The 23,414-nt window shown below is 45.6% G+C and overlaps 1 protein-coding gene across 1 annotated transcript in view; it reads left to right on the top strand.

The window, feature by feature from the left end:
* Positions 1–5,454: 5,454 nt before the first annotated feature.
* Positions 5,455–23,414, top strand: part of LOC146812156 (protein-glutamine gamma-glutamyltransferase E-like) — a 37,046-nt gene continuing 19,086 nt past the window's right edge. Inside the window, exons 1-2 of the mRNA XM_085614559.1 lie at positions 5,455–5,573; positions 12,515–12,822. Of these exons, the coding sequence (XP_085470685.1) occupies positions 12,564–12,822 (259 nt within the window). The 5' untranslated portion in view covers positions 5,455–5,573; positions 12,515–12,563. The remainder of the gene's footprint in view (positions 5,574–12,514; positions 12,823–23,414) is intronic.

Below are 23,414 nucleotides of genomic sequence, written 5' to 3'. Positions count from 1 at the left end.
TGCTACAGTGAGACCTAGTGAATCACTGTGATTTACAAGAACATGACTTGATTCAACCCAGCCTGGCAGAATGCATCATGCTAAGTGGGTCGAGGAATGCAGACAGAAACTCCTGTCTCTCGTCTATTTTTAGTGTCGGATTCTTATCCAATGACCAGAAACAGTCTCTATTTAGGGAATGGTGCCAAGCGGGAGTTGGAAAGTTTCCTCAAAGAAAAAGGAGGTTCGGCTTTCTGTGGAGCTTTTTTTGCATGTTATGGGAAGATATTTTAGGATATTCTTTCATGACAGGAAACTCTTCTATAGGCAAGGGAGAATACTTTCACGTGTCCCAGTTGGTACCCCTGCTTCACATGGCCAAACACCGTTTGACACCAGCATGCCATTTGGCAACTAATATAGTCTGATGTCATCATAGCCAAGTGCAGAGTCGCTGCTGCTGCCGCGTACCACCACTTGGTGGCGCTGGAGAGATTTGAGTGAGGAAGTTCTGTCCTGATGAGTCTGAAACCAGAAAGGTTAATTCATTAAGTGAGGAACCAGGAAGGTTAATTCATTAGATGAGGAATCTGGTGGATGATTTATTCATCTTGTTGTAATTCATTCTAAACGTGTGAGGAAACAGCACAATTACTAAAGTAGTATAAGTGCATTATATAGTGAAAATATTGTCTCTCTTTTGGTGGTTGCATGTCAGACCATAGTTTATAGAAAAATCGTCTGAAATAACTATTATGTCTTAAATACTATTTACACAAATATTCTCCCATTAGGTGTAGATTTTCTATTATTAACTTCAAAGCAGAAATATTCTGTCGTGTCGAAAGTATGTAGGGCACGATATGTATCTCAGACAATGTACTGATAGTATCTGTACTACACCCTTTCGGTAATTGGGAACACCAGTGATTCTATCACATGCAGCACGCACATAATAGAAGTTTTATATTATGATCTCTCATTACAACTAAGTTTGTACTGGGTACATTTAAAGATTAAAGAATTCACTGCTTGCGTGAAGTATAGAATGCTTCTTCCCCAAGAAACGTGTAGGAAAGTACAAGGAGAACAGGGGAAGCATAACAATTCATAAAATGGCAAGTCCGTGTGGGAGGTATGTTCTAGCCTACTCATTCATTAGGATTCTATAGCCGATCACTTGGAACCCTAGTGTACACCCCCAGTTCTCTGTTCTACCCAGTCCGGTATAGAGGTAGCATGAAAGGATGGACTTTGGAAGCCCCAAGGCATTGATAATGGGCCCTGAAAGTCCAATGCTAAAGGGTAGAATATACCATTCTACACGGGTGCTGATTCTTAAACCTTCCCCTCTCTACTCTTGATCAAAGGTAATTCCTTCTGTTCATCTTTCCAATTTGAATTTCTTATTAATTAATTTCCAGCATTGACAGCAACGTTACAGGAATTTTCTGTAAGAGGTCACACAGAGCCACAGTTATTCTCTCTACCCTGACCTTGAATAAATCAAAGATTAAAATGTAAATCTATCTTGGATGGATGGATGAATGGATGGATGTATCTCAATACTAACATCTAATGTAATATTCCACCCTTTTACTGAATTTCACACAAACACAATGTATATGTTATAAGCAAAATGTTGGTTATCTCAGTTTTCATCTGCCTCAGAAATTCCTACTTAATTTGTAAATGCAACTCTAGAGAGATCTTAAATTTGTAACTCACCATGGGGCATATTATCAAGAAACTGCTTAAAAATTGTCGCCGCTTTAGCGGCAGAAAACTGCCGCTAAAGCGGCGATAATGGGTTGATAATATGTCCTTGAGAATTTCCATATAAGCCCATGTTTTGGTGTCAACATGGGCTTCTATTAGAATTTTCTGCGGCATATTATGAAGCCCATAATCAGCGGCGGTAATTTTAACGCCGTAGTTGATAATATGACCCATGTGTTTCTTCATTGTGTTGAGTCTTGGGGCACTCTGAAGATAAACCAGCCCTCTACATACAGGTTACCTCATGCCAATGCAAGGCTGCCATGGGATTCTTATCTTGTTTTCAGAGCAATAGCCTAGCTTAAGAAATTTTTGGTTTGGAGCCTCAATAAATGATTCGACTGGTGAAGGGCGAGAAAAATATGATTTATCCAAAGCAAAGTAAGTATTGGAAGCATTCAACTGATTACTTATTGATGGGTGGTTTTCCATTTTTAGCAAAGATTATTTTCCAATGACGTCATGCTGTCCCTTCCCAACCTCTGACATCTAGCACATCCCTCTTAACATCTGTGGCAGGGGTCTAAAGACCAGACAGATTCACAAGATAATAGCATTTAGTAATTAGTAAAACAACTACATGGTGTACGCCTCGTTCCAACATCAACCTGTTCTCAACGAAAAGACCACATTACCACTTTGAAAGTTTGTTTGAGAAAAATAAGAAAGAATGTCAAACAAACCAAAAACATGATACCCACTCAGTATAGTACTGTGACTTCAGCGACTGTGCTGCACGGGTGTATGTAATGAAGGCGGCGATATCCCCGCTAGCCAAGTAGGGATCTCCAGTACGGACGGGGTTCTCTGCTGTGGTGGGCAAAGTCACCCACGAGGGTCTAAAAGATCTCTTTTGATTGGTTTCTGAAACATAAACATCATCTACAGTATGGCTCCGAGGCTTCATGCAGTGAGGGCTACATACTGACAAATATGCTCATTGAGGCGCTGTGAGGAAGGAAAAATCAAAGTTAAAAAAGGTGCTGGTTAAAAAAGGCCCTCAGAGGCTCAAAGTCATCAGATGTTTTCATTGTGTTAAGGCAAACCTATGTAGCACACATGCTCCAAGGGATCTCCTGGCACTATTAACCGAGTACATCAGCGAAGACACTTCGGTAGAAAATGCATTGGAGAAATGTCCACATTTTAACATGGCATCTGAACTTGTGATGCCGGATCCTTCCTGAATGTAAACAAGTAAACAAGTCCACAGTCTAGCTGCAGACCTCGAGGAGCTACTACCTCCCTTCTTAGGAATTTGGAAGTATCAACCAGGTTGGCAGCAGAGGAATGTAAACATCTAGCTCGAGTGTATTTTTTTAATCCATTTGTGGTATCAAGCTAAGAGAATTTATATATGAGGCCCTCTCCACTGCTCAAAGCACCTTAAACGATTGATGACTTTCCTCTGTAACTTTTCTTTGACAGATTTTGCTCAACTTCTCTCTCCTCAGCAATCAAGGTTATAAGCCTCAGGAATGCATGACTGGACCACCCTGATTACATCTTTTGGTTGTTCTCAGTAGAGTGGTTTACAAGATTTAAAAAAACCGCAACCATGATCCTCTCATGGAAGTAAGAACATGTTTAAGCTTTTCAGCAGTGATGTTCTTCTACTTAGGAATGAGAGATACTACGCGACAGAGTTGACAGTGAGGGACTTGGGGACTTCAATTGCTCAATGCAGATGAGAATGTTTAGGTACAATTATCCCACTCTTCCACTACAATGTCAGGCACAAGAATAAATGCATACAAACTCTCATACTTACATGAGTGTCCAATAAATTCTCTTGATTCTCTTGTGCCTCTGATAACCTTGAAGGCATTTGGTGCCTAGATACAGAGTCACATAAATCTAGCACCAGGGTCTTCCAGGATGGTAAATCAGAAGACAGATGGCATTATTGGATCTCAGGGAGAGATGCAAAGTTGCAAATTCAATCCAACAGGAGTCCTGATAAATGAAGAACATGCATTTTACTGTTCCTGGGACCTGTAAAACAGTAGAGAACGGGAAGTACCCCAAGTCAGTGGGCTCCAGTTGGTGTTACAGGGGTACATTTGTGAATTTATCAGTAATACTTGAAAAGCAAAGCGCTGCAATGACGTGCTGTCCCTTAAGTGACCTAGAACCAGTGTTACTTCCAAGTAGCTTCAACATAATCCTGTGACAGTGGTTTATGGTAACAAAAGTGTCATCATTCCAAGGAATTTCAAAATCATGGAGATTTTGTTTTGTTGGAAAGAGGACCATAGTCTGCTCTGTTCTCACCTCTTTCCACTCTGACGGGAACTCTTGTGACCAAAAAGAATGGAGAGAACGGAGAGAATGGAGAATGGAGAGTGGAGAGAATGAAGAGAATGGAGAGAATGGAGAGTGGAGAGAATGGAGACTGGAGAGAATGAAGAGAATGGAGAGAATGGAGAGTGGAGAGTGGAGAGAATGGAGAGACTGGAGAATGAAAAGAATGGAGAGAATGGAGAGAATGGAGACTGGAGAGTGGAGAAAATGGGGAGAATTTGAGAATGAAGAGAATGGAGACTGGAGAGGACGAAGAGAATGGAGAGAATGGAGAATGGAGAGATTGGAGAATGGAGAGTGGCGAGAATGTAGAGAATGGAGAGTGGCTAGAATGGAGAGAATGGAAAATGAAGAGAATGGAGAGAATGGAGAATGGAGAGAATAGAGAATGGAGAGAATGGAGACTGGAGAGAATGGAGAGTGGAGAGAATTGAGAGAATGGAGAGTGGAGAGAATGGAGAGAATGGAGAATGAAGAGAATGGAGAGAATGGAGAATGGAGAGAATGGAGACTGGAGAGAATGAAGAGAATGGAGAATGGGGAGTGGATAGAATGGAGAGAATGGAGAATGAAGAGAATGGAGAGAATGGAGAATGGAGAGATTGGAGAATGGAGAGTGGAGAGAATGGAGAGAATGGAGAATGAAGAGAATGGAGAGAATGGAGAATGGAGAGAATGGAGACTGGAGAGAATGAAGAGAATGGAGAATGGAGAGTGGATAGAATGGAGAGAATGGAGAATGAAGAGAATGGAGAGAATGGAGAATGGAGAGAATGGAGACTGGAGAGAATGGAGAATGGAGAAAATGGGTTCCAGAGAGCACAGATGATTTATCACCTGGAGATCAACCCTCATAAAGCAGGCTCCACATTAGAAGCCTTTTTCCAAGACAAGACGAAACTCATTCAAACGTAGGAGTCTTCCTCAATGACAATCATTAACGTTCGATTAGTGTGATACAGCAGTTTCATTAAAGCCAGGGTAATCTCATATAGCTATTGGATGTGAGGTAACATCTTACAACTTCTTCATCCTAACTCTCACCAACATAGTCTAACACATTTAAGAGTTTAATAAACAGTTGAGGTGAAGTTCCCTCTCGTTAAAGAGAAGGGTTTGGCACGTTAGTGATTTAAATAGGCAGGCACTGTTTAAATCCAGATACAGACTGTTCCTGTTTTTCCACCAGGGAAGAAAAGGAAACATTTACTTTAAGAAAGAGATTAAATCCTATTTACAATCCAAGTTCTGGTTGAAGAGGGTTTTAGCACCAATCCAGATTTTGACAGCTGAATCCCTTTGCTCCCTCAGGGCAATCCACGTGGTTTTGGAAGGGAGTTGAACAACAGGCACACACTTGGCCCAGTGCCTGAGCAGTGATCAAGTGCCCTGGAATCCTGACAGCATAGCTCCGCGTCACATTGGGTGTGTTTACAGAGTAGAAAATAAAATGAGGATGGACGCACTGGATCACTCATCCTTCTGCCTCTCAGCGAGAACAGCGAATTGAGGTAAGTGTCTGCTTTCCTGTTTTAACTATCGTTATGATACTCTGCTTTTTCCCATAATTCACTAAGCTGGTTTGAATCCAACTCTATCCTGCACCTAGAAGCGTACAACAGGGGTGTGCCTGTTGTGCCCGTGCCACTAGAGGCACACAATTGAGATATGCCAGGTCTCCTTAAATTCAATCTTCAATCAGGGATTCCAGCAAGTGGGCAGTGTGGCTGCAATGCAAGGAATGGGGTACATTGTCACACATGATATATTGGTCCACATGTGAATGCAACATGCATGTGCTAGAGTATACGTAGGACCCCCTTTGTAAGGCATGATCTCGATTTTGACATATAAAACTTGCTGCATTTTAAGTCTTTTCCCCTACACTGGGTCCCTAATGTCTCAATAAAAGAGATAAAACATATTTTTCTGATGATATATGAAATATCCTTCAGCTTTAACTGCAAATATTGTGAGTTATGATGTTCATATGCCAATACTCCTGATTTAGTTGTGAGACTCATCGTGTTTTCAGAGAAACACATTTTACCTTTAGCTGACTTAAAATTCCGTCCACTGGAATGCCAGTTAATGTCAATTCTTCCCATATTGTGTGCATATATCCCTCTTATCTGGTCTCAAATGTTGACATTTGTGGATGTGTGTAATAATGTCAAACAATATTATATTAAATATAAGTGAATAATGACAAAATCATTGTACAACATTTCAAGAAGAACAGGTTTTAAAAGGTTATTTTGGAAAAACTTCATATTACGGTAGGCAGTCACAGAGTTTCTGGTGAATCAACAGCCGTAGCATAATTTTTCATTCTTTGTAAAACAAAGAGAGAAAAAATAATATGTTCACATAAATGTTGCTTTTCTGACGGTGACATGCGCAACATCAGGGCCACTGAAGCAATGGGGTTTCCCTTTGGCTCACTTTGATGACAAGGCTTTGATGACGATGATGATGTCAAGGAAGTGACGTCTTCAACGGTCTCAGCATAAGAAAGGATTGACCTTTTAGAGGAGATCGTGGGCAAGAATGAGGTCCTTAAGGACGGGAGCCCAGTTGTTTCTTCAGGGATTGGATAGTAAAATCCATCTGTGTAATAATGGATCTCAGAGGGGTCCTACACATCTGGGTAGATTGTGTAGAGGGTGCAAGATGGAGAATGCAGTCTATACCAACTGACTGGAGGACAGGCACATACAATTGGCAATTATAGGCTGTGGAATAGAGGGTGTCGGGGGTTCGGTGCCAAACAAGATTGCTCAAGTTATTATTATTTGGAGAAGACAGGTTTCACGTTACCCTAAACGTTTCCAAAACATGATTAGTCTAGTGCTGAGACACCCCTAAATATTGATCTTATCCAATGCATTTCAATAGAAAAATAAGGTTGGTCCTGCACTTCATGGGTACGTATTGACAGTCACAGAGTACTGGTTGATGTGGGCTGTTCATGGATGGGCAACCTCTACAATAACTGGGAACCGGGAAAAGGGATAGCCCTTAGCAAAGTTATGTTATGTTATGTTATGTTATGTTATTGATGATTTATAATGCGCACAGCTACTCAGAAGAGTGTCCCGGGGCGACCAGCAAAAGAGGACAGTGAAGAAGAAGAAAAATAGGTTAATGAAATAGAAAGGTTTTAAGTTGTTTCCTGAACAAAACGGGGTTTTGAAGGCTGCGGAGCTCCGGAGGAAGGGAGTTCCAAGACTTAGCCGCCAAATAGGATAATGAGCTGCCACCCTTTCTTTTCAAACGAATTTTGGGCATGGAGGCCAAGCACAAGTTCGAGGAACGCAGGTGTCTGCCCGGAACATAGAACGAAAAATGTTTCCTTAGGTACCAAGGGCCGTATTCGTAAAGTGCTGCATGGGCCGTCACCAGAGCCTTGAACATAACCCTAGCTTTTAGCGGCAATCAATGCAACTTACGAAGATGTTGTCTAACGCTGGTGTGTTTGGGTAGGTCCAACAGCAGCCGCACAGTGGCATTCTGCACCGCCTGCAATTTATCCATTAGGTAGCCAGGGAGACCTACATATAATGCATTGGCATAATCGAGACGGGAGGTGACCAAGGCCCTAATTCCTGTTTCTTTGGTGGAAGGGGACAGCAGGGGCTGAAATCTTTTGAGCATCTTTAAAATGCCAAAACAGGTGCCTGTCAATTTACTGATTTGATTATTAAAGCTAAGTTTTTCATCAAACCAGATCCCCAGGTTCTTCACAGGGAGACCCGAAGGGGATGGTGGTGGAACATCGGCGGGCCAACAGTCATGAAGAAACAAAGAGGGGAAGTCCCCAAAAAACAGTATCTCTTTTTTATCTTCATTACATTTCAGCTGAGCCGAAGTAAACCAGTTAAACACCGCAGATAGGCAGGATCTAACATGGTCAGTACTGGACTCATGCTTTTTTCAAGTGAACAAAAGCTGGGAATCATCAGCATATGCTACTACTTTCGCGCCGAAATCCTCAGCAAGCTGGATAAGCGGGGTCATATAAAGATTAAATAACAGAGGACTCAGTGTGGATCCCTGAGGGACCCCTGTTAGAACCGCTTGCGTGGTAGAAGTAAAAGGAGGGATCCACACTTGCTGGGTTCTGCCGGCAAGGAAGGACTTAAGCCATTTCCATGCGGCAACGATGATACCAAGCCTCTGCAATCGGGCCAGGAGGAGGGCATGGGGGACGGTATCAAAAGTGGCAGATAGGTCCAAAAGGACCAAAATTGCCCTGCCCCCAGCATCTAACGCCTCCCGGATAGCCTCTGAGATTTCCACCAAGGCAGACTCAGTGATATAAGAAGCACGAAAACCCGATTGGGAGGTATGTAACAGGCTGTGTTGTTCAATATAGGCGGTGAGTTGTTTGTTCACAAGTTTCTCACAAACTTTGGCCACACCCGGCAGCAAAGAGATAGGCCGATAGCTGGAAAGAATATGAGGATCGAGCGTCTGCTTTTTTATAAGAGGGACCAGCATGGCCTGCTTCCAGGAGGGAGGAACCATGGCCGACCCTAGACAGGTATTAATCAGCTGGTTCACCAAAGGATTAATAATATGGGCCGTGCGAGACAGAATTATTGCGGGACATGGGTCAAGAGGGGAGCCAGACTTTAAAGCGGTCAGGGCAGCCAAAGACTCCTCAAGGGATATGGTTGAAAAGGAGGAGAAATAAATTACCGTATCAGATGGGGAATAGGAATCGGCAGACAGCTGCAAAGACTGGGCAGCTGGAGTATCAAAAAGCAGTTGAAGAGATCTGACTTTAGTCAGAAAAAAGTCAGAAAGCTCTTCACACCAGATAAGAGAGGATGTGGTTACATTGTTCAAAGCTTTAGGCGAGACATAACTTTTTACAATGTTAAATAATGCCTTAGCATTATTGCCCGACATGGCGATACGGTCCGAATAATAGCATCTTTTTGCAGCAATAATTGCCGCATAGTAGATTTTTTGGGCTTTTTTCATTTCCATCTTATCAGTTGCATTGTAATTCTGTCTCCATCTTCTTTCAAGCCTTTTGCACTGATGTTTCTGAGATTTAAGCAAAGGCGTAAACCAAGGATTGGACAATGGCATATTAGGGCGTCGAGGTCTGACCTGAGGCCCAAGATCGCAAACCACCTTATTGATTCAGTCATTGAACTGCCCCAGAGCCAGGTCCAAATCTTCTGAGAGGTGTGGCAGACAGTCAGCTAGCGCGGAGCACAGAGCTACAGGGTCGATCTTATGAGGAGCCCTATGGGTAGTCGCACAGCGAGGCCTAAACGAAGAAGGACCCTTGGCAATATTCCAAGCGAAGGAAACTAAATAGTGATCAGACCAAGTGACGGGCAGCGGAGGGTTCACCAACACAGGCAAGCTGGAGCAAACTACGTCAAGCGTATGGCCACCACTATGAGTTGGAGAAGAAACATATTGAACCAGATCGGCGGAGTGCAATAAGGCTAAAAAGTTTGACGTATCACTCCAATCAGGGTTGTCCATGTGAATATTACAGTCCCCAAGGAGCAAAAAATGGGAGTAGCGCACAGCTCTAGGTAAAATCCAAGTGTCCAACAACGTAGGGAAAGTGCCTAAAGGGCCAGGAGGGGGTATAGCACAATCCCACCTAAACAATAATGGGGGGAGACTTTTATGCAAAAATCCAGAGCTTCTACTTCAGGAGAGTCCACAAGTTAAAAAAAATGACACTCCCATTCCTCTCTGACAACAACTGCCACACCTCCTCCTTGACCATTTTTCCGATCGGCACGAGCGATTTTGAAACCGGCGGGGATGGCTAATTCAATACCTGGACCAGAGGATTGAGTGAGCCAGGTTTCAGTCAAAAAGAGAATATCAAGAGAAGCATCAGTAAGCAGCTCAAAGATGTCCTGACAGTGTTTAGATATAGAACGAGCGTTGATAAGGGCTACCTTGATAGTGGTCTGTACCTTACCAACACCATGCTGTTCCGCAGAAGGGATAGGGGACAGCGATAGAGCAAGTCCGCACTTCGTGCAGAATTGGGAGCTATTTAATGCGTCATCCCATCTCATACAGCAACTAGAGGGATCGTTAAATGCTAACAATTCATTTTGATTATACTGAATGAATTTAGCAGAGTTCAAAGTAACGTCACTGGCATAAAGGCTGGCGCTGGCCGCTGCCGGGACGCTGACGGGCGCAGACAGGCTTGCCTTAAGCGCGTCTTTGGCGCGCCAGCGGTGTGCCCGCTGCGCGTTTCCGCTGCGTGCTCGCGCTGTGCGCATTTGAAGCCTCGGCCCTTTGCAACCACTAGAGCACGAACTGACTAAGATGGCGGCTCTAAGTGGCACCACCAGGAAGTGAGGGCTGACAAAAGCGCGAGGTAGAAGCCAAGAGCTTCGTGATGCACTCCTCCAAGTAAGTTCCCACACAGAGTTAAAAGCACACAAGATAGTACAATAATATTAAAATAAAAGAGATTTCTTGTTTTTCTAAGCAAAATCTGCAGTAACAGCAGCAAAAGTTAAAGCTCAAATGCTGGGAGCAACGCTCGCTCGTGCCGTGAGAATTTGAAGCCTCGGCCCTTTGCAACCACTAGAGCACGCACTGACTAAGATGGCGGCTCTAAGTGGCACCACCAGGAAGTGAGGGCTGACAAAAGCGCGAGGTAGAAGCCAAGAGCTTCGTGATGCACTCCCCCAAGTAAGTTCCCACACAGAGTTAAAAGCACACAAGATAGTACAATAACATTAAAATAAAAGAGATTTCTTGTTTTTCTAAGCAAAAGACTGCAGTAACAGCAGCAAAAGGTAAAGCTCAAATGCTGGGAGTAACTAAACAATTAATCTAAAGCAGCAAATTGAACCCAAGACACTTAGATTTATTTCTTTGAAAATCACCTCCACATCCTTTTGAGCAGCTGGAGGGCTGGATAAGCCAGTTGTTTTCTCAGATGAATATTTAGTACAACTCCATCCTGCCAATTGCATCACATCCCTCCCCTACCTATAGTAGGTCTTTGATTGTATATATATATATATATATATTGATGGGCTGCCATCAGTAGCGGCTTCAGTGAAACGTTTGATGGCCTGTTCCCTGCCATGCTGCTCCAATCTCCTTTTCAGATATGTCTTCCTTACTAGCATCACCTGGTCAATCTACCATCGAGTTGGGGTTTTCCCCAAAAATTGTCCAAGTGATGTCAAAGTTGAAACAAGCATTGTCAAAGCCAATGGTCTAGTCTTGGCAAACTGGTGTGACTTTTTAATAATTACAAGCAGAAGAAGCAAAAATCGAAGGAAACAATAAAACAAAGAAAACATTCTGTTTCCTAAATGTGGCAGTCACATACCTACAATAAAAAAATTTAAAATATCAATCACAAATAATTGTAATTGACCATTACTAGTACTTCCTATTAATCACTTTTAATTAGAACGGATACACAAATCCTTTACAGTTTTAACACACATCAAAGAAAAATACGATTCTTGTTTGTGTAAAGAAAACGTGCTATTGGCTTTGAATTACTGCACCCTGAAGATATAGTTTAAACACATAAATATGTCTAAAAACTCAAAAAGATAAAACAATGGAAAGCAAAAACCATTCCTAAATAAAGCTATTGCCTCACAATCCCTGGCAATGAAGAACTCTTCTTTATAGACATATATGCAAATGTAATCAGGTAAATTGCTGTCATCATTGTGCAAGAGAGACAGTGTATGAAGTGGGCTGATCAATTCCCCTCATGCTGTATACCGTGGTGGGACGAAGCGGACAATGAATGACAGCTGACAAGACCAATGGAGGAAGACGGCTGATCCAAAGCCCTTTATGTTTGTGCATAATTAGGTACTGATTTTTTTTCTTTCAATGTATTCATATGTTGAGGCTAGTGAGACAACTAATGCTGACTCTGCACAAAGCATAAAAATGAAATGTTGGTGCCGAAGATCTGGCCAATTTACAACCAATGACTAATCTCGTATTTAGGAGACAAAAGGACAGAGGAAGATAGGAGTCATTCAAAAGGACATTAGTTGCAGTTGGCTGCAAGTTATGCCCACCACATTTTCAATTTTAAAGAGAGTTTGCAGTAGAAAAAAGGTTTTAGGAGCACATGAAAAGTACCACCACTATATTGCTAATAATCGCTCTTTCACTTCAAAATAGTGACTTGTTTCCCACTTTTTATGGAAGTAGACAAATTATGGAATGACAGATAGAGATTTAAAAAAAACTCTGCCTTGGCTCACCTATCAATTCAACATGTTGTTAATGTGAAATCCTATTAAGAGGTGTGTGCAATAATGTATGTTTGGCAACTGTGAATAGTAAGCACTGTTGAATGTTCCTAGTATTGTATATCACTTAATGTACATTGTTTTAGGTAGGCAAGTGCATTTTATTGAAGCTTCAATGAAAAACATTGATTACTTTGATTTTATTCTAGCTGTTGGAACCACAAGTAGTACTTGAAAACTCCTGCAAACCTACCATCAATGGAGACCACATCAAGAGACGATGGGACGCGATCCTCTCGAGCACCTGAGAAAAAGGCATGCTACGCTGGGAAGTTCAAGCTGGCTGGTAGCTCTGAAGTGGGCCATGATGTCAACTTCAAATTGATTCTCACAAACCTAAAAACTGATACCAAAACTATACCAGTGAACATCACTGCCAATGCCATCTTGTACAACAGGAAACCTATGCATGAACTTTTAAAGGATTCCCACACCGTTCAACTCGGCCCAACAGAAGGTAATACAATTTAAGGAGCTTTGTAAATATTTTTTTGTTTTACGGCACTATTTGGTTACTGGAGGATGGGATAATCCATTAGAAACATGGCAGATGTACTGTCCGGCATATTAGAAGTGCATTGTATGGCACATGTGATACGGTGGACAGGATATCCCGCATATTTTGACTAATTATCACATCTGGCAACTTCTAAATAAGGAGCATAGGGCCCTATTCAGAGTCTTGTCTTTTATTTCAATGTTCCGTGTTTGTTCAATGATGAACTTCACTATTTTAATTGTACTTTTCACTTCATGTTCAACTTGAACTTTGATGAGCATCAACATTCTTTATACATCTTATCGCACTTATAATATTTTAATTCTGTCTCTTTTTCCAGGTACTATTGACCTTAAACACAGGGTATTTATCCTGACTACCCTAATTGGAAAACACCCAATTTATGCACAGTTCTTAGGTCCTGAAGAAAGCCCATCGACCCTTCATGGGGCGGATATCGGGCTGAAACATGTCGACCATAGTGCGGTGGACTCATAATTAGCCCATCGCTGCACGTAAAGAATTTTTTTACATAGTTCTCCCATACACCATACAGAATAAAAAGGTTATTTTTGGCTAGTATGAGGATTACTTTTTAAAGGAGCACTACACCTCACTTTTCACTCACCTTGATTTCTGATCACTACTGAAAAACCAGTGGTTCCCTCCAGGTGGAGGAAGCATACAAAAGAGAGACCCTATGCTGAAGCTGTCACGCATATAACGAGAGGCGGAGAATCAAGATATACCGCCGCACGAGCTACCTGCGTGAATGAGGGTTTTTAAGTACTCCTTTGTGAAGTACTGTCGGAAAGGACATAACGGACCCTGGTGGCAGGTACAAGTGATCCATTTACCTCCCCTTTGATTTTTTGATTGTACAACAGGAAGCTGAATTGCTTCTTACTCCCCCAATCCCTGATTTGAATATAATTATCACATCTGGCAACTTCTAAATAAGGAGCATAGGGCCCTATTCAGAGTTTTGCAGGTGAGATGCTCCATTACAATAGCGGGTGTCCCATACGCCATGCCACAAGTGTATTATAGCCTATGGCACTTTTAATAAGGTGGGAGGGATATCCGTCACATTTATGGCAGAGTACCTGATCACCGAATGATAGCTAAGGTCCTTAATCATTAACAAAGTACATCAAGGCAGGTGTGGGGACCTTACACAGCTTACAAACAGTCAAACAAGAGCAGACGCACAGAAAGTGACTGTAAAGATGTTATATAGTGTTATTATTGTATAGAAGACATCAGTCCAAGGCTATTAAGATGCTACATTAATATATGGGATGAAGTGCCCCTTCATAAATTTGAAAGAAAGCATATATAGGTTTCTGCAATATATGTACTGAACTACATCGGATTTTCCTATTAGAGTCTAAATAATTTCTTACTAGAGTTTAATTTAGACACCACTATTCACCTGAGATACGAAAATGATGTAGCCTCTCTACTGTAAAAACTTGGGTTGTAACATCAAATTGTCGGCTGCTCTTTCTGTGGACAATGTGAAATGAAGGTCCTTAAACAGATCTGGTAACTGCCACTTAAACAATGAAATAGACGCCAGTCTTTCTTCTTTCAAACTTTATTTCGGTAATTCACCATAAAAGTTACATTAAAATATATTTCTTCATTTAAAACAATAGGAAAAAGAATAAAAACAGATTCAGAAGAGCAATTAATACATTATTTATAAAGAGAGAAAAAAAAGTGTTAAAAATGTAGACCTATTTTTTTCCGTGCAATTGCAACTGCTAATAAATACCTACTCAAGCTAAAAACAACTGAAGGCAGCGTTTCGTACCTCAAAGCTCTCAGAGCTTCAAGGTGCTTTTGATATCCCAACGTCTGACAGAGAGGGCGAATCCACTTCTTTCTAATCTTGTCATAGAATGTGCAAAAAAACAAAATATGTGCAATACTTTCTACGGAGCATATTATCAAAGCCAGGGGATAAACTTATCGCCGCTTTAGCATCCGTTTTCGGGCATAAAGCGGCGATAACTTTATCGCCTAATCAGCAAGGACACGCTAGTGTGTATTTTGCTGACTTAGCCCCCGTTTCCAGCACGCCTAACTTTGCATCGCTAATGAGATGCAAAGTAGGCGTGGCTGTGAAACCAACCAGGGAAAATATCGCAAAGGCAGCTTTCGCAATATTATCAAGGAAGGGTAGCGATTTTTTAAATCGCATTAAGTATGCCTTAACGCAGGAATTTAACGTCTGTTAAATTACGGACTAAGGCATGCTTAACATGGGGGGTGGATTGTGTGGCTAAGACCACAGGCCCCTATCATCAAGGGTATCGCCGTTTTCCATGGAACATCGCTGGAAAACCAGTCATGTTCCATGGAAAACATCGCTATTGCTAGGATAACTATCGCCATTGCGCTGAGCGTTGTTAATACAGCGCTAGCATGGCGATAATTATCTGTGATAGCTGGTGTTAAACATTTAAACGCTCAGAGCGGCCAGCAATAATTATCGCTCGCCTTTGATAATATGCTCCCACATTTTCTAAAACGCATAAAGGGATTCAGCGTTTCTTCACCCATTATCCAAATTCCATTTCACCGTATAGGCTTTAATTTGAAGGATACTATAACAAAACGTAAACGACAGTCTTTTCAGAGCCTTTTTTTAATTTACCTCGCCAGGATAGCCACATTAGGTAATATGGCAAATTGTTTGCTTATTGCAATGATGGGAGTACCAATCTACCTACGTGTTACACATATATTTTGAACCACAAGATATCTTTGATACTGACGAAGTCATAGAGTATGTGCATGGAAGTACATAGACAGTAGTCACTCTATATTTCATATGGATTATCTGAATCCAAAAGATATGGCCAGGCAAAAATTGTATATGGGAAAACCCTAGGTGTAGTAGTATTTGCACAACTTGGAATCCCAATATGGCGCAAAATCCTGTTTACTCAAAAGCCCGGATACCTGTGGGAGACACAGTGAGGCCTAAAAAGAAGCGTAAAATAAGCGAATTTCACTCTTGGCTGGCTTTAAAGTAAAAAAGAAAAACAATCACATACTCAAGATTTGGTTAGAGCCTTGCAAATTGAGAGATGTTATTGTAGGGTATCTGGAAAAGAAGAAAACGAAATGTAGATTTTAGTGTCATTGTTAGACCTGTCAGCCCTTTGGGTGGTCCCTCCTCATCATTATTTATTTTGTCCCACTTTTGCCTCAAACCCTGTTTGAATTTTTCCTTTTTGGGAACCACCAGACTTTTTAGTGTTGCTGCAGATTCAGGGAGCCATTTTATCTACCCCTGAAACTTCTGTCTGAGGGCCTGGAGCACAAAATGTTGGCCACCTGTGACATCACCAGCACCCACTGGAACCTACTAGCACCTTCCAGAACATTCCAGAACCCTGTGACAGTTGGAGGCGGTTTAGAATGTTGGGAAGCTAAGACAGAGAGTTGGCAGTTGGAGCTGGCAGTTGGCACCTGACTGGTGAAGAGTGAGCAGCAGAAACCTGAAGGAGGAAGGAGTGAGGCAGCAGGGGTGGAAACGTGTGCCTGGAGTGGGGTCCATAAACCCACCCTTGATACTAGTCCCTACTGACTGAGCCCAGCCTGGAGCCCTGTGTGGGAAGAAGCAAGAAAAAACCATCCTAAGGACTTGGACAGCAGGAACAGGCCTTAGAATCCAAGAACAGCAAGATCCTGACCTGGATACTGGTTTCCCTGGAGTCCGACGTCGAGTAGCCTGGAAACCTGGAGCCCGAGGTGGAGAAGCGGCGCTGACTGGAAAAGCAGACGTCGTACCCGGAGCCGCCAGAGGTCGAGAGAGGGCGCCGACGGAGGTCGGAGAAGTACCAGAGGTCGAGGAGGAAGTCACCCGAGGTCGAGTGAGCGGCGTCGACGGGGGAGTAAAGTCCGCCCTCCGGAGTCGCCGGAGACCGAGGTGAAGCGTGCCGGAGGTCGGGAGTGGAGATCGCACTCCGGAGTCGCCGGAACCTGAGAGAATCGTGCCGGAGGTCGGGAGTGGAGGTCGCACTCCGGAGTCGCCGGAACCTGAGGAGAGGAGCACCGGAGGTCGGGAGTGGAGATCGCACTCCGGAGCCGCCGGAAGTCGACATCGAGCCAAGGCCGGCCGACGTCATCGAACCTGAGGTCGACATCGGACCGGAGCCGCCCGAAGTCGACATCGAGCCAAGACTGCCCGACGCCATTGAATCGGAGGTCGAGATCGAGCCGAGGCCGCCGACATCGAACCGGAACCGCCTACCGGCGTCGTCAAGAACTGACATTGTGCCGAGGCCGCCGACATCGAACCGGAACTGCCTCACGGCGTCGACACGACTCCAGCGGCGTCGGAACTTCAGAAAAAGGGCAGTAAGTGGAATAGAGGGCGCCAAAGGCCCTGTGGAATCCTAAGAGACTACTCTAGGGGTTAGAGAGGTACTGGAACCAGCTGGACTGTGCCAGGGGTGAGCTGAGACTAATTTAGAGGGGTTGTGTAGAGTGAGAGAGCCAGGTCTCTGGTATTCCCCCCTTGATCTACCTCAGTTTAGGCCTCAGCCTTGTCCAAGCCAGGGAGTAGACACCCTCAAGCCTTCCACATCACCACAAGCTGTGCCTGGGCCAAATCAGCCCATAGTAATCTCAAACGTGATCTGATTCTTTAAGTGTCACTGACAGCTTTTAATTATTTTTTGAGGGCACTGTATTTATTGTATTTAACCTATTTATTGCTTCACTGTATTTATTGTTCCACAGTATTTATTGTCGCACAATATTTATTGGTTTGCAGTATTTATTGCCTCAGAATATTTAATTGCCTGTATGTTTTGCACTTATATTTATGCCTTCCTTATTTATGATCACCCCTATTTATTGAATCATTAAGCCAGTATTTATTTGACCTGCACTATTTAAAAAGCCTTGTATATTGTGATTGTGTTATTATTTATCTAATCAGCAACTAAGAGAAAAAGAAGATAAAGAAAGATATTTTCATAATTTTTACGGTGTAGAGTCGTTTTTGGAACGGATGCACGCATGGTTATTGTATGGGTATGACGTATGCTTAGCACGGTGCCTGACCCCTGACCACTCGAGCCAAGCTACCACTGTGTATGTCTGGAGAGACCCCGTTACCACCAACCCTTTCCGGTGTGGGAGTGGGGTATTTCCAACATTAATTGGTGGCAGCGGTGGGATAGAGCTGTGCCTACGTATACTCAACAATAACTGTGGGTAGTCCATAGGCCTACACCGGGAGTTTTCTCAAAGCGGCCTTCCTAATTGTGGGTTTTTGTTTTTTCCAAATTTACTCTGGTGGTGGGAGGAGGTATTATTAAAGGTACCCCCCCTGCATAGTTACTGCAAATAACTGTCCTCTGACCTGAGTGGGCAAGATGGAGTTTGTACTGGAGAATTTAGAAACGTACACTGTGGCCCAACTCAGGGAGTTTTGCCAGCGGGAGGGGGTGTATTGTCCCCCAGGAGCAAAGAAGGGTGCACTCCAAACCAGCTTAAGGGCTTGGGGGGAGGCACGCCGAGAAAGCAAAGCTGAGGAGGAGGACAGGGATAGAGAGCCCGACAGTGAGGGAGCTGGTTTGTACCAACCTGAGGTGGGGAACCTGTCAGCGGGACCCAGGACACTTTCCAGGAAGGGCAGCAGTGCCTCTAGCGGTGGCTTGTCTGAAGTGGAGTTAACAGACCGGAGGGAGAAAAGGCAGCTCACATGGGACTTAGCAAGGCTGGAGAAGGAGAAACAGAGGATGGCTCATGAGATAAGGCTGAAAGAGATAGATCTTCAGATCCTGAGAATCGGGGCACACCCTGTACCTAACGGTGGCAGCGAAGAACAAGAGTACACCAGGGAACCCAAACCCTACCTGCCAAAGGACATAGTAGCTAGCTATGGGGCGGGTGACGATATCGCCAAGTGGCTAGCGGCCTATGAGGTCTCGTTAAGGGCCCATGGGGTTCCAGAGAAGTACTGGGGAGGGGGATTGTACAAGTACATGCCTCCAGCTGGTAGGGATGCATTATTGGCCCTCGAGGAGGATGAGCAGACCCACTACCCCACCATGAAACTGGCGCTCATAAGAAAGTTTGGACTAACACCCGAAAAGTACAGACAGAAGTTCAGGGGTAGTCACAAACTGGGCACACAGAATTGGGTGGACTTCCTGGACTATGCAAAGAAGGCACTAGAGGGTTGGATTCAGGGCAGTGAAGTGAGGAACTATGAGGGGTTGTTTGAACTAGTACTGAAGGAACACCTGCTCGAGAAATGTTTCCCTGAACTGCGTCAACACCTGGTGGATAGCAAGCTGACCAGTCCCCGGAAGCTTGCTGAGGAGGCGGACATTTGGGCTAGTACCCGGGTGTCCACAAGGGGGACTGGAGGGGATACTCAAAAGGCCGGACAGGGTGCCCCCCAGAAGAAAGAGGGAGGGGAAAAGAAAAAGGAGTTCTCCAAAGGCCCCCAAAATAATTTCCAAGGAAAGGGAACAGGATTCACCCCTAGGGCTAACCCACCCAGAAACCCTAATCCTGGCCAGAGTCAGCAGCCAAGGGTTGTCCATTGCTACGAGTGCAGTGGCGTTGGACACTATAAAGGAGATCCGAAGTGCCTGAAACGACCACCCCCTCCCATTGGAGGAAAGACCCCCGGAGTAGCTAGTGCAGTGCTCGGGGAGGAGATGCCCTTAACTAAGGGAAGGGAGTGGGCGGGTGTCACTTTAGTGTCCCTGGGAGAACGGGAGATGGTTCCTAAGATCCAGGTGCCCGCAAATACCGTAAAGTATGGGCAGTGGGTCACCATCAACGGCCAAAGAGGGGTGGCTCTGAGAGACACAGGAGCCAGTATGACTATGGTACGTAGCCAACTGGTGTCTCCAGAGCAGGTGATTCCCGATGTACTCCACCCAGCCGCGATGGCTGACGGCAGAACAGGCCACTATCCAGTGGCCGAGGTTCCCTTTGAATGGGGGGGGGGTTGCAGGTTCACTTCGAGTTGCCGTAAGCCCTGCCGTGCCAGTCGATTGTCTGCTGGGGAATGACATGGAGCACAACGCTTGGAAGGAGGTGGAATACCGGACTCACACTGAGATGCTGGGTACACCTGACTGGGCCTGTGTGAGCACAGGGTCCGCGACTACCCGGAGAGGGAGTTCGTTTCGGCTGGAGCCTGGAACAAAGGCCCAGCCAGCTGCCAGTCAAGGGAAGAACCGAGGACAGGAGGAGCCTGCCTCGGCGTCCACACCCCGTAGGACGGATAGGCCACCGGAGGTGGTGGACCAGGAGTCTGCGGTGGGGGATGTCACCGAACTGGAGGACCTACCCATCCCGGCCGAGTGGCACGTGGAGGGAGGCCCGTCCAGGGAGGAATTCTGCCAGGGCCAGAGGGAGTGCCCTACCCTTGAGGGGCTGAGGCGACAGGCCGAAGCCCAGGCAGCAGGGAACGTTGAAGGGAACTACAGTGTTTACTGGGAGGATGGCCTCCTCTACAGTGAACCCAAGGCACCCCTACACGGATCGTCACGAGCCTTGGTAGTCCCTCAACGTTATCGAGCCTTCCTTCTGGAGTTGGCTCACGAGATCCCCTTGGCAGGACACTTGGGGCAAGACAAGACCTTCGCCCGTCTTGTCCCACACTTTTATTGGCCTCAAATGAAAGTGTCGTCCGATACCTACTACAGGACATGTGTGTCTTGCCAAGCCAGTGGGAAAACAGGGGTGAAGCTGAAAGCTCCCCTGGAACCACTTCCTGTCGTTAGCACCCCCTTTGAAAGGGTGGGCATCGACATTGTGGGTCCGTTAGATCCGCCAACGTCAGCTGGTCACAGGTTTATCCTGGTCCTGGTGGATCATGCCACACGGTACCCAGAGGCAATACCTCTGAGGACCATAACAGCACCTGTTGTGGCTAGGGCCCTGATGGGAATCTTTACACGAGTGGGTTTTCCCAAGGAAGTTGTGTCCGACAGGGGGACCAACTTCATGTCAGCGTACATGCGGGCGATGTGGAAGGAGTGTGGAGTGACATACCGGTTCACCACTCCTCACCACCCCCAGACCAACGGTCTGGTGGAGAGGTTTAACAAAACCTTGAAGGGCATGATCAGAAGTCTGCCTGAAAGCCTGCGGAGGAAATGGGACGTCCTCCTACCCTGTTTACTCTTTTCCTACAGGGAAGTGCCACAGAAGGGAGTGGGCTTCAGCCCCTTCGAGCTTCTGTATGGGCACCCTGTACGTGGACCTCTCAACCTGGTGAGAGACGGATGGGAAAGAACTCCCAGAAAGCTTCCCCAGGACGTGGTGAGCTACATGCTGGCCTTCCGGAGCCAAATGGCTAAGTTGTGGAAGCAAGCTTCTGACAACTTGGAAGCCAGCCAAGCAGTGATGAAGGCGTAGTATGACCACAATGCTCACCCGGTGGAGTTGGAGCCTGGCCAGAAGGTGTGGGTGATCGAACCGGGAGAGCTTAGTGCCCTCCAGGATCGCTGGTCAGGACCCTTTGAGGTGTTGGAGAAGAAGGGTAAGGCTACCTACTTGGTGGACCTGAAGACCCCTCGTCAGCCCCTACGGGTGCTGCACGCCAACCGCCTCAAACCCCACCACGAGAGGCCCGAAGTCATCTTGATGATGGTGACTGACGGAGCAGAGGACGTGGAAAGCGAGCCTCTCCCCGATTTGTTTGCGTCTCAAGAGAAGGATGGGTCGGTGGAGGGAGTGATTCTCTCCCCATCTCTAACTCCTGAACAGCAGGAGGACTGTCGCCAGGTCCTGGGGCAGTACTCTTCGTTGTTCTCCCTTGTCCCGGGTAGGACTCACCTGTGCGTCCATGACGTGGACACAGGAGACAGCCCACCTGTGAAGTCCAAGATCTACCGGATGTCAGACAAGGTGAAGGCCAGCATTCACAGTGAAGTCACTAAGATGCTGGAGCTAGGAGTGATCGAACCTTCTAGCAGCCCCTGGTCCAGTCCGGTGGTACTAGTACCAAAAGCTGCACCACCGGGTGCCCAACCGGAACTGAGGTTCTGTGTGGACTACCGGGGACTGAATTCAGTGACCAAAACTGATGCTCATCCGATCCCTAGGGCGGATGAATTGATTGACCGGCTGGGAGCTGCCCAATATCTAAGTACCTTTGACCTTACTTCTGGGTACTGGCAGATCTCTTTGACTGATGGAGCAAGGGAAAGGTCAGCCTTCTCCACGCCCAATGGCCACTACCAGTTCTGTGTGATGCCCTTTGGGCTCAAGAACGCACCTGCCACGTTTCAGCGCCTGGTAAACCAGATCCTCACCGGAATGGAGAGTTTCTCTGCTGCTTATCTGGATGACATAGCCGTCTTCAGTAACAGCTGGGAGGATCACTTGCGTCACCTGCAAGCTGTTCTTCAGGCCCTGAGACAAGCTGGATTGACGATCAAGGCCAGCAAGTGCCAGATCGGGCAGGGGTCGGTAGTGTACCTTGGACACTTGGTGGGTAGGGGAGCGGTGCAACCCCTCCAGGCGAAGATCGAGGCCATCATGGCCTGGGAACCCCCCAAGACACAGACTGAGGTCCGAGCTTTTCTGGGCCTCACGGGATACTACCGCCGCTTCGTGAAGGGATACGGTACCATCGTAGCCCCCCTCACGGAGCTCACGTCCAAGAAACAACCTCGACGGGTAGTCTGGACGGAGGCTTGTCAGCAGGCCTTTGTGAGATTGAAGAAAGCCATGTGCGAGGCCCCAGTCTTAAGGGCCCCAGACTTTTCCAAGGAGTTCATTGTCCAGACAGATGCATCAGAACATGGCATTGGGGCAGTGTTATCGCAACTCAATGAAGAGGGTCTGGATCAACCCGTGGTCTTCCTATCCCGGAGACTACTTCCCAGGGAACAGAAGTGGAGTGCAATAGAGCGTGAAGCCTTTGCAGTGGTATGGGCTCTGAAGAAGTTGCGGCCATACCTGTTTGGCTCGCACTTCCTGATTCAGACCGACCACAGACCCCTTCGTTGGCTGATGCAGATGAAGGGGGAGAATCCCAAGTTGTTGAGGTGGTCTATTTCCCTACAGGGAATGGACTTTCAGGTGGAACATCGGCCTGGAGTGGACCACGCCAATGCAGACGGTCTCTCAAGGTATTTCCGCCTTAGTGATGAGAACTCCCAAGGGGTTGGGTAGCTCTCCCCACTTTCAGCTGGGGGGGACGCGTGTTAGACCTGTCAGCCCTTTGGGTGGTCCCTCCTCATCATTATTTATTTTGTCCCACTTTTGCCTCAAACCCTGTTTGAATTTTTCCTTTTTGGGAACCACCAGACTTTTTAGTGTTGCTGCAGATTCAGGGAGCCATTTTATCTACCCCTGAAACTTCTGTCTGAGGGCCTGGAGCACAAAATGGTGGCCACCTGTGACATCACCAGCACCCACTGGAACCTACTAGCACCTTCCAGAACATTCCAGAACCCTGTGACAGTTGGAGGCGGTTTAGAATGTTGGGAAGCTAAGACAGAGAGTTGGCAGTTGGAGCTGGCAGTTGGCACCTGACTGGTGAAGAG

This window comes from Triturus cristatus, chromosome 7 (assembly GCF_964204655.1).
Source record: "Triturus cristatus chromosome 7, aTriCri1.1, whole genome shotgun sequence".
NCBI classification, from domain to species: domain Eukaryota; kingdom Metazoa; phylum Chordata; class Amphibia; order Caudata; family Salamandridae; genus Triturus; species Triturus cristatus.
This window is presented reverse-complemented; position numbering and strand designations above follow the sequence as displayed.